Here is a 12,400-nt window from a genome sequence, read left to right on the forward strand (position 1 = left end):
ATGCAGTTTGCAGTTCGCTCCCTCAAAGTTGTTTGGATCTTCTGGAGAACCTTATAGTTGAAACACCTGGATGCAGACACTATTTCTAGAGTCGGCATCTTATACTGGAGAAAAACTCTTTGGGGATGAGGCAATAAAAGATGTATTGGTGGAATCTCGAGACAAGAAAAAGGTCTTAGCTTTTTCACATAGAGATGGCCAACATTTTCCTTGCTGATACTCATCTTATGAATCAAATCAATCCTTTTGTGATTTCTGGCTGCCACCAAGATATAAGGATGCAAGACCCCTACTGGGAGGAAGGGTGGGATATAAATTAAATAAATAAATAAATAAATAAATAAATAAGACCCACTAGCAGCAGCTGGAGCAAGCCCTAATGTTCCTCAACGTACCACCAAGGCTCCAAGTCCTCCTCCTCCAATAAGACATAATCAGCAATCTTAATGATGCCAATGCCCTGAGAGTAGGCAGCAGGCTGCAACACTTCTTTCCTGCCTGGGAAGCCACCGCCTCAGGTAAGTGTATAATCAGTACCATTCGTCAGGGCTACAAGTTAAATCTTCAGACCCAGTGGCTCCCTTGATTCCTCCCTTCTCCAGTTTTAACTCCCCAGAGAAGAGGGGCATTGTGCAGAGTGCCTTTCTTCACCTGCTCTCCATTGTGGCCATTGAGCCAGTTTCTCCAGGTGAATCCTCCTTCAGCATCTACTCAATATTCTTTGTGGTACCAAAGAAGGAAAAGAATGCTCAGAGGGCCATTCTCGATCTCAAATTCCTGAATCGATGGGTCATATACAGGAAGTTCCAGGTGGAGATCTTGGTTTCAGTCAAGGAGGCTCTCCATCCTTGGGCCTTTTTAAACTCAATAGATATCAAAGAAGCATACCTTCATGCTCCTGTTCACCCTGACCATCAAAACTTTATTCTGTTTTTCTACAATGGCTTTCTAGTTTCAAGCCCTTCCCTTTGGCCTAGCCTCAGCTCTGAGGGTATTTACGAAGATCATGGTTGCCCTGGTGGACCATCTATCTATGCCATGGCCCCGTCAGAGGACTCATCAGACGAGGATGACTCAGGAGTAACAGCAGCAGACCCAGAAGCAGCAGACCCAGAAGGAGAAACAGAGGAAACTCCTGAGAACCCAGCTCCTTCTCCCCCTCAGCTGCAGCGCACCCCAGACACAGCTGAAGCCCTTCAGCCAGACGCAGTCAGTGAACAGGATACTCCCCCCTCACCTGCAGAACGTAGACAACAGAAGGTCAGGCAGAAGAGGGGCAGGCCTGTCCACTTAAGGCCAAAACGCTGATGGCTCACACTTGCTGACAAACCTGCTCCTTAAAAGTCAAACCTTGGCTTCAGCTTGTTGCTGACTACAACGTCAGGCGTGACCACTGTGTGTCTTCCTATCCCCTGAACCTTGACTTAGACTGATCTCTTGGCAAACTAGACCCGGACCTTCACTGACGTCTCTTCTGGATTTCTGGCTTGGCACGTAAGCTTTGAGCGGCCTCTGCCCTTATCTTGCTTCCTCCTTGCTAGCCTGGCAGATTTATAGCCAAGCTGCCGGCTGAGGACTTATGGCCTGGCAATTATCAAGGAATCTCCAGCCCTGCCTGCACCCCCACCGACACTGCTGTCTCAGTGAAGAGCTGACAGTCTATGCCTCCAGGGCATCCATATTTACCCCACCTGGACGACATGTTGATTCACTCCGCACCCAGGTAGAAGGCTCTTCAGGATCTCAACATCTCTCTATCCTGCCTGAAAAGCCATGGATTCCTAATCAACTTACAGAAAAGCCACCTTCAACCCACTCACACTCTAATGCATCTGGGGGCCATCCTAGATATTGCCAATGGCATGATCTCCCTTTCTCAGGGCAGAATACAAAAGATCAAATCAGCAGCCCTCACTTTATCAACCTCCAGATATGTGGGTATTCTTCGTCTCTGCAGCAAACCATCAGCTGAAGAGGTTCTCCTCCAGATTCCATTCTCTAAGGTAGAAGCAATGGATGCACTGGCATGTCTGTGGCCCAGAGCGTTGTTATACACCTTTCCACTACTCCCTATCCTCCTTGACTCTTGCGCAAGATCAGGGAGGAGGCCAGGGTGATCTTTGTAGCCCCATTTTGGCCTTGCCGTCCCTGGCTCTCAGACATTCTAGCCATGGCATTATCTCCTCCATGGTGCCTTTCTCAATGTGTGGATCTGATCTTGCAAGGCTCTCTATATCATCTGGACCCAAGCTGGTTCCATCTGATGGCTTGGGCATTGAGCGAGGATGTCTAAGAAAACTGCCTCAACACAGAGGTTATTGAAACCATTCTCGCATCCAGACACCCATTGACAGTGCACATCTATTCCTTCACTTGGAAGACATTTGTGTCCTGGTGCTCTTCCAGAGACATCTCCACCCACAAGCCCAAAATTTCTGAAATCCTAGCCTTTCTCCAAGATGATCTCAAGAAAGGCTTGAGACCAGTACCCTAAAGAGACAAGCAGCAGCATCAAATCCAACTACAACTCCCATTTCTCACTATCTTATTCTGAAGTGCTTCCTAAGAGGAGCAACCTTGAAATGGCCTCCTGTTGTATAGATTCCTGTCCTGGGACTTGAATAAGGTGTTGCAAATCTTACAAAAGCCACCATTTGAATCCTTCAGTAAAGTCTCTCTTCGACTCTTATCCTTAAAAGTTTTTTTGTGTGTGGCCGTAACATCTGCTCGTAAAGTATCTGAGTTGAATGCCTTGTCAGTTGTGAAATACCTATGTGTATTTCATAAAGTCAGGGTAATTCTCCGTATAGACTCCTCCTTTCTTCTTAAAGTACTGACCAAATTTCTTAGACAACAAGAGTTATTCTTCCCACATTTTGACCTAATCCTATCCATCCCTTTGAATGTGCATGACATTCTCAGGATGTTGGAAGGGCTCTCAAAGTTTATATTTCCAGAACTAAAAGCATTAGACTAACAGACTCATTTTTTGTTTTATTCCACTCTGCCTTCTTGGGCAGGGGAGTCACTACTTCTACACTTTTTAGGTGGATTAGAACATGTATTCACTCTCTTATGATGCCCAGAAGTTACCTGTTCCTTGTAAAATAATGGCTCATTTTACAAGAGCTACAACCATCTCTGAAGCCCTGTCGGCCAGTGCACCAATAGACAAGAACTGCAGGTCAGCCACATGGGTATCCCCCAGCTCATTCACTAAACACTATAAAATGGATGCCTACCCATTGGCAGAGGCCACTTTTGGTCGAATGGTCCTTCAACAGGTCCTTTCAAATCAATGTATAGCCTTTTTTTATTCATCGCTCCCTTCATGGGAATCTTTAGAACATTCCAAGCTGATGAGTTTCTCCAGTAACACAAGAGAGAACCATTGCTTCCCTACCTGAAAGGTAATTCTGTGTTGCCGGACAGAAACTCATCAGCCCCACTCTTCTGGCTGTCCTGTCCAATTTATTTGATCAGCGTTAGCTCACTTGCCAGTTTTTTTTCCCTTTAATGGGAGGCAGGCTATCTGTTTTCTACTATTTGCATAGTTGTTCTTCCTTTAACCATCTGAGCTTGGCAAGAATGCAAACTGAAGAATTTTGGGAGTGACTTACTTCCCTCAATTTGTCTTTCCTGCCTTCAACCACAAGGTGGAGCTGTAACTCAAGCTGATGAGTTTCTTCCAGCAACACAGAACTACCTTTCAGGTAGGGAACCAACAGTTCTTTCTGATCTAAAGATGCAACCTAAACAATGCTTACTTAAAACCAAGTCTTGTTGAATTTAGTGGGAGTTTTCTGAGTCAGTGTGTTCATTGAACTGCCAATCAGTAACCATTGAGCTGATCAAATGCATGATATTTTGAAGACTGTTGGATCATGATAAATTATTGCATTATTGAAAAAGAATCTGCCTCACTTTCTGAAAGAGGAGTTATGATAACTTGTTGTTTGTTGCCATGGCAATTGTAGGGGCAGAAAGTCAAATACTTTTTTTCATGCACACTGTTTTAACAAATATTAAGTGTATCAGCTCAAGGTTAGACTGGCTGCCACCCTGCGGTTCTTCTGTGGGCAGGTGAAAACTTTTCTATCCTAATAGGCTTTTGGGAGCTGACTGCCAGGGCTATTAATAGGGTGCTGTTTTTCTGATTTTTATTTTGTGTTTTTAATAGCTGTGATTTAAATGGTTTTAATTCTATAGATAGTTTAATTACATTTTAAGTATAACTTCCTTTATGTTTTACTTGTTTTTAATTGGATTTAATTTTTGTAAGCCGCCTTCAGTCCCAGTTCTGGGGAAAAGGTGGGATATAAATGAATAATAAATAATAAATAAATAATAATATCCCTTTTAATGTAATTATACAGGTTATTTTAGTATCTGCCAATAAGCTTACACGATACATAGAACCATGCCAGCTGACAGAAGATTTTGGAGGAAGTCTTAGCTATGATCATATGGATTGGCTGAACAAGAGACTGGTTAGTTATTTGGCAAATTTTTGTCCCTCTCTTTCAGTAGACTTTTTAAGTGAGGCAGTAGTAGGAAATATTAATAGTCTTGTTAGATGCGTAAAACTCTGGCAATGTTGGATTTTACTTAAGTGTAAAGAGTGTGTGATTAGGTTGCTTACAGTGATTAGGAGTTGGGTCTGGAATTGCATTTGAAAAGGGAAGAGATCCTTGATGAGTGTTTGTCCTTTTGGATACTTTTCAGTTTGTACAGCCTAAGGATAGGCAGAAGTTATTGGGAAGTGTGAGGTCGTCTATGTATGCACTTGACTCTTGCCCATCTTGGCTTATGAAAGCGGCCAGATCTGGTCTAGCTAAATGGATCCTAAGAATTGCAGACACTTCCTTTAGAACAAGTTGTGGTTCCATTTAATCTTAAAATGGCTATGGTAAAGCTACTATTTTGAAAAAGAAAAAACAACTCTTTTAACCCAATAATACAAGATCGTTATAAGCATCTGTTAAAAGTTCCATTCTTGGGCACGATGTTCAAACGTTGTGAAGTCCTAGATTCAGAGGTTCTTGAATAAAACATTATCCAGACCAGCAGTGGGGAGACCTCTGACCTGCCTATTTAAGCCTTCCCATTTGGCCTCCCACTGCTTTTAGCCATGTCACACCCACCTGCCCTACACCTGTTGTTATATGACACCATGTCGGACAATTAGATGTGGCTGGGCCACAAGGAGATGTATAGGTGCTTGCAAAGTCTTGTACAAAGCCCATGCACAGTGCTTTGTAAGCTCCAGTTATCTCATCATCGGTACTTGCAAAATGCTGTGCATAGAGCTTACCAAATCCCAACAATCAGTAGATGGTTGACACTTGCAAAACACAGGGATGTCCCTTTGCCTGCATGGTTTGATTTCAAACTGCATGGGCAAAACTGGTCACCTGATATTATTGTGACTTCAGGTGATTGAGAGGTGGACATCGCTGGCCTGCTATCAAACTTGGTATGTGGGGTATATAAGGATCTGGCCCATGGGCCAGACCCAATTCCCCACTCTCAGTAGAGATCCTCAACTAGTCATAATAACTAATATTTTGGTTATGTTAGTATTGGACGCCTGTAGAGAGAGCTGCCTTTGAAGAATTTCTGGAAGCTTTAATTTGTCCAGAACACAGCAGCGAAAGTGCTTAAGGCAATATAGCTGTGTGAACATAAGATGTCCATTTTACAACATGTTCTTCGTTTGCATATGCCTTTATACCTCATCTGTCAATGAATTGCTTGACTTTAGAGATGATTTCACAATGTCTGGATTGGAGCACTTAGACAGGCAATCTGAATCTTCAAGCACTGGACTGTGAAAATCAATTGCAGTAAAGTTAACTATAAATATTTTATATAGGCATTTGAAAAATTTACAAAAGAATCTACATCCTTACTGGATGAGCTTGCCTTAATCAACAGTGGAAGTGATAAAGGAAATCAACAGGAGAAAGACAGGTAATTCTTTTTTCTTGTTTTCTTTACTAATTTATCAGTAATTAAATCATTTGACTATAAACTATTGTTAGTTAATAGCTATAACTATAGCTCACATAAGGGACACAATTGTTTTTAAGAGCAATGATGTGGGGGAAATTATAGGTGTACAAAAATCTGATGTTTCTAGCTATGATATTGAACTTTTTTCTAGTTCTGTCATAAGAACATAAGAGCCTGCTGGATCAGGCCAGTGGCGCATCTAGTCCAGCATCCTGTTCTCACAGTGGCCAACCAGGTGCCTGGGGGAAGCCCGCAAGCAGGACCCGAGTGCAAGAACACTCTCCCCTCCTGAGGCTTCCGGCAACTGGTTTTCAGAAGCATGCTGCCTCTGACTAGGGTGGCACAGCACAGCCATCATGGCTAGTAGCCATTGATAGCCCTGTCCTCCATGAATTTGTCTAATCTTCTTTTAAAGCCATCCAAGCTGGTGGCCATTACTGCATCTTGTGGGAGCAAATTCCATAGATTGACTATTTTATTTATTTATTTATTTATTAAATTTATATACCGCCCGACTAGCAATAGCTCTCTGGGCGGTGAACATAAAACAACATAAAAATACAATAAATAACAAAACAATACTAAAATACAAGCAACAATCCAACACAGTAAACATTTTTAAAATTAAATCAGTGTAACTTAAAATGCTTCAGAGAATAGGAAGGTTTTGACCTGGCGCCGGAAGGAGAGCAGAGTCGGCGCCAGGCGTACTTCCTCAGGGAGACTGTTCCATAGTTCGGGGGCCACCACTGAGAAGGCCCTAGATCTTGTCATCACCCTCCGGGCCTCCCTGTGAGTTGGAACCCGGAGGAGGGCCTTCGTAGCAGAACGTAGTGCACGGGCCGGTTCATATCGGAAGAGGCGTTCCGCAAGGTATCGTGGTCCCGCACCGTATAAGGCTTTATAGGTTAATACCAACACTTTGAATCTAGCCCGGAAACATATTGGCAACCAGTGCAAGCTGGCCAGAACAGGTGTTATATGCTCGGACCGCTTGGTCCTTGTCAGCAATCTCAGCAATGCGCTGAGTAAAGAAGTACTTCCTTCTGTCTGTCCTGAATCTTCCAACATTCAGCTTCTTTGAATGTCCACGAGTTCTAGTATTATGAGAGAGGGAGAAGAACTTTTCTCTATCCACTTTCTCAATGCCATGCATAATTTTATACACTTCTATCATGTCTCCTCTGACCCGCCTTTTCTCTAAACTGAAAAGCCCCAAATGCTGCAACCTTTCCTCATACAGAAACTCAGCTTCATAACCCTCATATTTCATGTGCAGTACCAATTTGGAAATGTGGGAATTGGTTCTTTATCTCTGGCTTAAAACTAGCCAGAAACAATAACCTAGTTTTGTAGGTTTGCTTTTGTCTGTGCTGCTAGGAAAGTGGTTCATTGCAGCTGTTGGCTTCTCTCCATTTGTGCACCATGGTCTACTCTTTCTGGTGTCCCAAAATTTTAATCTCTGTAGCTTTCCCAGTCTACATCTCTGTGGAATTATTTTTTAGTTGTAGATGTTTTAATTGTTGTATGTCTGGTGTGTTTGCTACCCTTAGCTCCTTCAGGAGGAAAGGTGTCATAAACAAATTTAAGAAATGATAACAATAATCTACAGGTACTTACTATGGAACCATTGGTCACTCCTTAAGAATGCGTGGCTGTACGGTCCAGTTTGTGTTACCTTTATAGGTCTATATACAAGACACTATTTATGTCTCTGTCAGGTTGTGAGATTTGTGTGTGTTAGCTGGCAGCAGATCTGCCCCTCCCCCCGGGTTCCACCTGTACAAAATATAATCCAGCAAAAGGAAGCGAATGACATTTTGAATCAGGTGTTGTGGATATGAGCATCTACCTTTTTGTCAGTAGGGGCTCATGTGGTACTGCAGAGACACAGACACTTTCCTGATACCGGAGTCACTGCAACCTTACCTAGACAGGGCAGGGTGGCACTGATGTCTGGGTTGCATGGGCACACTGGTGCAAGTGGCGGATTGGTTCTGCCAATGTGTCCATGCAGCCCTGACCTTGCTGTGGCCCTGCCCCATCTCCATGCAGGTAAGCTGCCATGATGCTGATGTTTGGGAGGTCAGTTCTGCCCATTTTCCACAGGTAGCCTGCCATCAGATTGGGGTAGTACTGCCATCTAGCGTCCGAAGGCAAGAATGCACTAGAGTTAAAACCTGGGGCTCGAGCCCCTCCCACTCCAGTCTTCATTCTTGCCTCCGTCCGAGGCAGATCTGAATTTAGACAGAGCGTAGCTAAGTCTTATTTCCATTCTGTTACTCTTCTTATCTTTTTACCTCTTGATTTCTTTGGGGCTCTTCCCTGAGGCTTCACCAGCAGCGGCTGCTGCTTTTACATTTAGCGGGGACTCAGCGGCTGCGATCCTCCCCCCCCTTTTTTCTTTGCCGTTTGTTACTCAGCTTTCAGAACTTCCTCCAGCAGCGGCTGCTGCTCTTTCCCATTTAGCGTGGCTGCGGTCCCCCCCTCCCCCTTTTTTTGCCGTTTATTACTCAGCCTTCTCAGCCTCCTCCAGCAGCGGCTGCTGCTCTCTCGTGTTTGCGGGGGCTCCGCGGCTGTTAGGCTCCAACAGCAGCGGTTGCTGTTTTTTCGTTTAGCGGGGGCTCCGCGGCTGCGGTCTCCCCCCTCCTTATTTCAGTCTATATTTTAGCCTCTACATAGGGAAGCTTGCGGCTGCGGCTCCCTCGTAGACACCCCGCCCGTTCTGAAGCCTCTTGTAGTGCTCCCGTTTTTCCCGCCAACCCCGATATCGCGGCCGCCATTGTTATTTATTTCCGTCCTTAGGGAAGCTTGCGGCTGCGGCTCCCTCAGCGGCCGCCATTGCAATTTCTTCAATTTTTTTACAGAAGCCCCTCAGCCCTGCTGTTCATTCAACCCGGCTTGGGCTCAATTACGCTTACTGATATCGCCCCTCTCGCCTGTTTTTTAGCACCCTCCGGTGGCATATCCTCCCAGCTGACTCCCGGCCGTTTTCAAACCCTGTTAGAGTCTTAGTGAGAGGCTCCGTTATCGCGGCCGCCATTTTGTTCGTTTTTTGCCGCCTTTTTTCTTTTCTAATCACTTGGGACTTGTGTGCTCTCCTGTTAACAAACATATACTCACCTATTCAGTATTCCCCTCAGACACAGCAAGTAGCCCTGTTGTGGGACTTGTGTAGTCTCCGGTTATCAAATTTATATTCACTTAATCAGTATTCCCTTCAGATACATCAGGTAGCCCTGTTATACCACACCTTCCTCTTCGTGTGTGTGTATATTTGTAAGTGCACCTCCAGTAGCCCTGTTATACCACACTTGCCCCATTGTGTGTGCGTATATTCGTAGGTACACCTCCAGTAGCCCTGTTATACCACACTTGCCCCATTGTGTGTGCGTATATTCGTAGGTACACCTCCAGTAGCCCTGTTATACCACACCTTCCCCAGTGTGTGTGTGTATATTTGTAGGTGCACATCCAGTAGCCCTGTTATACCACACCTTCCCCATTGTGTGTGTGTATATTTGTAGGTGCACATCCAATTGACTAGTCTGTGCACCTTGGTGGTACCGCACCTTCCCCATTGAGTGTGTGTATCTAACCTTGGCCACACTGCGATTTTTAAATAAAGCTTACCTCTCTGACAGTGTAACTAGCGGTCTCGCACCTTCCCCATTGTGTGCGTGTACTTAGCTTGGCGCCAACCTTACCCGAGTTGTTACCTTTCTCGTACTGGGCGTACTCACTCCTGTCATACTGTTTCTAGTCTGTCCTATACTATTTCTACCTTGGCTCTGTTACCGCTGCTTCCCCATTGTGGGCGTCATTCAGAGATTGTCATGGCGGATTTGAACCCTGAGGTGACAATATCCCCTGAAGCAGGCCGTCCATCCCCACGCCAGCCAGCTAAACATAAACACGCCAAGGCAAAAGCAAAGACTAAACACCTGTCTGGTCACGGAGCGCCCAAGAGAGCACGCTACGTATCATCACTCCCAGAGAAACCTCGCCATGCAGCCGTTCCTGCACTTTTCCAGTCTCCTTCTGAGTCTTCAGAGGAAGAGTTTGAAGGATTCCCCTGTCAAGCTCCTCAAACTCCGCATGGGCAGCCTCAAATTCCTCTTCAGGAACAGGCAATACCTTCTTCCACTCCCCCAGGGATACAGTTGACCCCTGACTTCCTGCAACAACTACAAGAGCTGCTGGGGTGCCTATCCCATCCCCAGCCTACTCTACAGTTGTCTTCTCAGCCTGGAACCTCGCGACAGCCCAGCTGTGCGAGACAACCCGGTGACAATACTGATGCTCCACTACCCTCTCCTAACCCATATGAGGTGGTCAGGGGTAGATTCAGACTGACCTGGATGAATGGAGTGGGGAATCTGACCAGGAGGAAGAGATCTCCTATCGCCTGTTTGACCCGGCGGATTTCTCTCGTCTGTCACGTAGAGTCATGGACACTCTTGGCATTCAACCAGAACTTATTCAACCGGTTGTCCCTCCTGTCAAGGGTGCCAGAGTTCTCAAGTCCCCCAGATCAGTGCAGCACTTCATTCCCGTGCCAGACCCCATTAAAAAACTGACCAGAGAAGAATGGGCCCGTCCCCTTTGTCCACGTCGTTCCTCCTCCTTAGCCAACAAGCTCTATACCCTGGACCCGGAATCCATGTCCTTTCTGAACGTCCCGGGGGTGGACCAACCTATTTCCAATCTTGTATCCCGTTCTCTCCTTCCAAAGGAAGGCGAATCACTGTTCAAGGACCCCTATGAGAGGAGGCTTGACTTTGTCTTCCATAAGATCCATGAGGCCTCTGCTCATTCCATCCGGGCCTCTTCTACTGCCTCTATCTTCTCACAGGCTTCCATGATGTGGTTAGAGGATATCCTTGACGAACCCAACCCGGATCCCGCCAAACTAAGGAAAGGTATCCTCAAGATACACAAGGCTGCTGCCTTTGTGGCCGACGCCACATTAGACGCTTCCCATCACGGTGCATGCGCCCTTGCAGCCGAAATTGTAGCTCGTCGTACCCTATGGCTCCAACATTGGGACGCCGACTCGACTGCCAGAACCAACTTATCCTTAGCTCCATACTCGGGAAATATGCTGTTTGGCGAGGACACTCTCAAAGCAGTCCTTGTCGACCCCAAGGACAATCGTAAACCTGCACTAGCTACGGCCAAAAGAGACGACCCCAGACCCGGACGACGGTTTACCCCTTACCGTTCCTTCCAACCCTTTTGGAGAGGACGACCCGGTGGACGAGGACGGGACACCAGGCCTACAAATTTCCGTCCCTTCAAGGCACCCTGGTCCAGACAACGATCAGAATACAGGGGCCAATACCAGAGCAGGCAGGCATATGGCAGAGGAAACCGTCAATGCAGGCAGTTCTGACTCCATCCCCATTGGAGGCAGACTCTCCTTCTCCAGCATCTGGCTAAACTTGACAAACATCTCCTGGGTCAGACTTCTCTTCACCCAGGGCTACAATATAGAATTTTCGCGGACACCACCTGACAAATTTTGCATCTCCCCTCGTCTCCAAGGCACGCAAAAAGATCATGCAGGACGCACTACGACATCTACTAGAGATAGCCGCTATAGAGCCTGTTCCCCCATCCGAACGGCTACAAGGCGTGTACTCCGTCCTCTTTACGGTTCCCAAGCGAGACTCCTCATGGAGGGCGGTCTTAGACCTCAAGGGCCTCAACCGCTTCGTCAAATACCGCCACTTCAAGATGGAATCTCTGGCGTCTATTGTAGAGGCTCTACAACAAGGGGACTTTATCGCATCCATCGACCTGAAGGATGCTTACTTACACATCCCAATTTGCCCGGGTCACAGACGGTTCCTGAGATTTGCACTAGGCCACCTCCATTTTCAATACCGGGCCCTTCCATTTGGCCTCTCCTCGGCCCCCCGAGTCTTCACCAAAGTGATGGCCACCATGCTGGCGTATCTCCGCCTCCAGGGGGTCCATATTTATGCTTATCTCGACGACCTCCTCCTCTGAGCAGGCTCCCGGGACTTGGCCAACAGGCAGATCCAGTTCACCCTAGAGGCACTACACTCTCACGGCTGGCTGATCAATGCCGAAAAGAGTCATCTACAACCAACTCAGTGCCTCCAGCACTTAGGGGCAATACTGGACACATCCCTAGCCATGTCCTTTCTGTCCCCAGACCGTATTGCTTCCATCACAGCCATGGCAAACTTACTTCTACATCGCCCCACAGCAGATGTCATGTTTCTGGCCCAGTTTCTCGGGGCAATGATCTCCACCATCCACATCATTCCGTGGGCCCGACATCATTCCAGACCTTTACAATGGGCTCTCCTACCCTTTCAAGCGGACATTTCCAAGTCCAACCATTGCGTAATTC

General features: G+C 46.4%; 1 protein-coding gene across 5 annotated transcripts in view; it reads left to right on the forward strand.

The window, feature by feature from the left end:
• LOC133390183 (SEC14 domain and spectrin repeat-containing protein 1) overlaps positions 1–12,400 on the forward strand; it is an 84,287-nt gene that overhangs the window by 36,070 nt on the left and 35,817 nt on the right. For all 5 annotated transcript variants that reach the window (XM_061638227.1, XM_061638224.1, XM_061638222.1 and 2 more), the window contains exons 8-9: positions 4,377–4,490; positions 5,876–5,973. In XM_061638227.1, the coding sequence (XP_061494211.1) occupies positions 4,377–4,490; positions 5,876–5,973 (212 nt within the window). The remainder of the gene's footprint in view (positions 1–4,376; positions 4,491–5,875; positions 5,974–12,400) is intronic.

The sequence above is a fragment of the Rhineura floridana genome, chromosome 8 (genome assembly GCF_030035675.1).
Source record: "Rhineura floridana isolate rRhiFlo1 chromosome 8, rRhiFlo1.hap2, whole genome shotgun sequence".
NCBI classification, from domain to species: domain Eukaryota; kingdom Metazoa; phylum Chordata; class Lepidosauria; order Squamata; family Rhineuridae; genus Rhineura; species Rhineura floridana.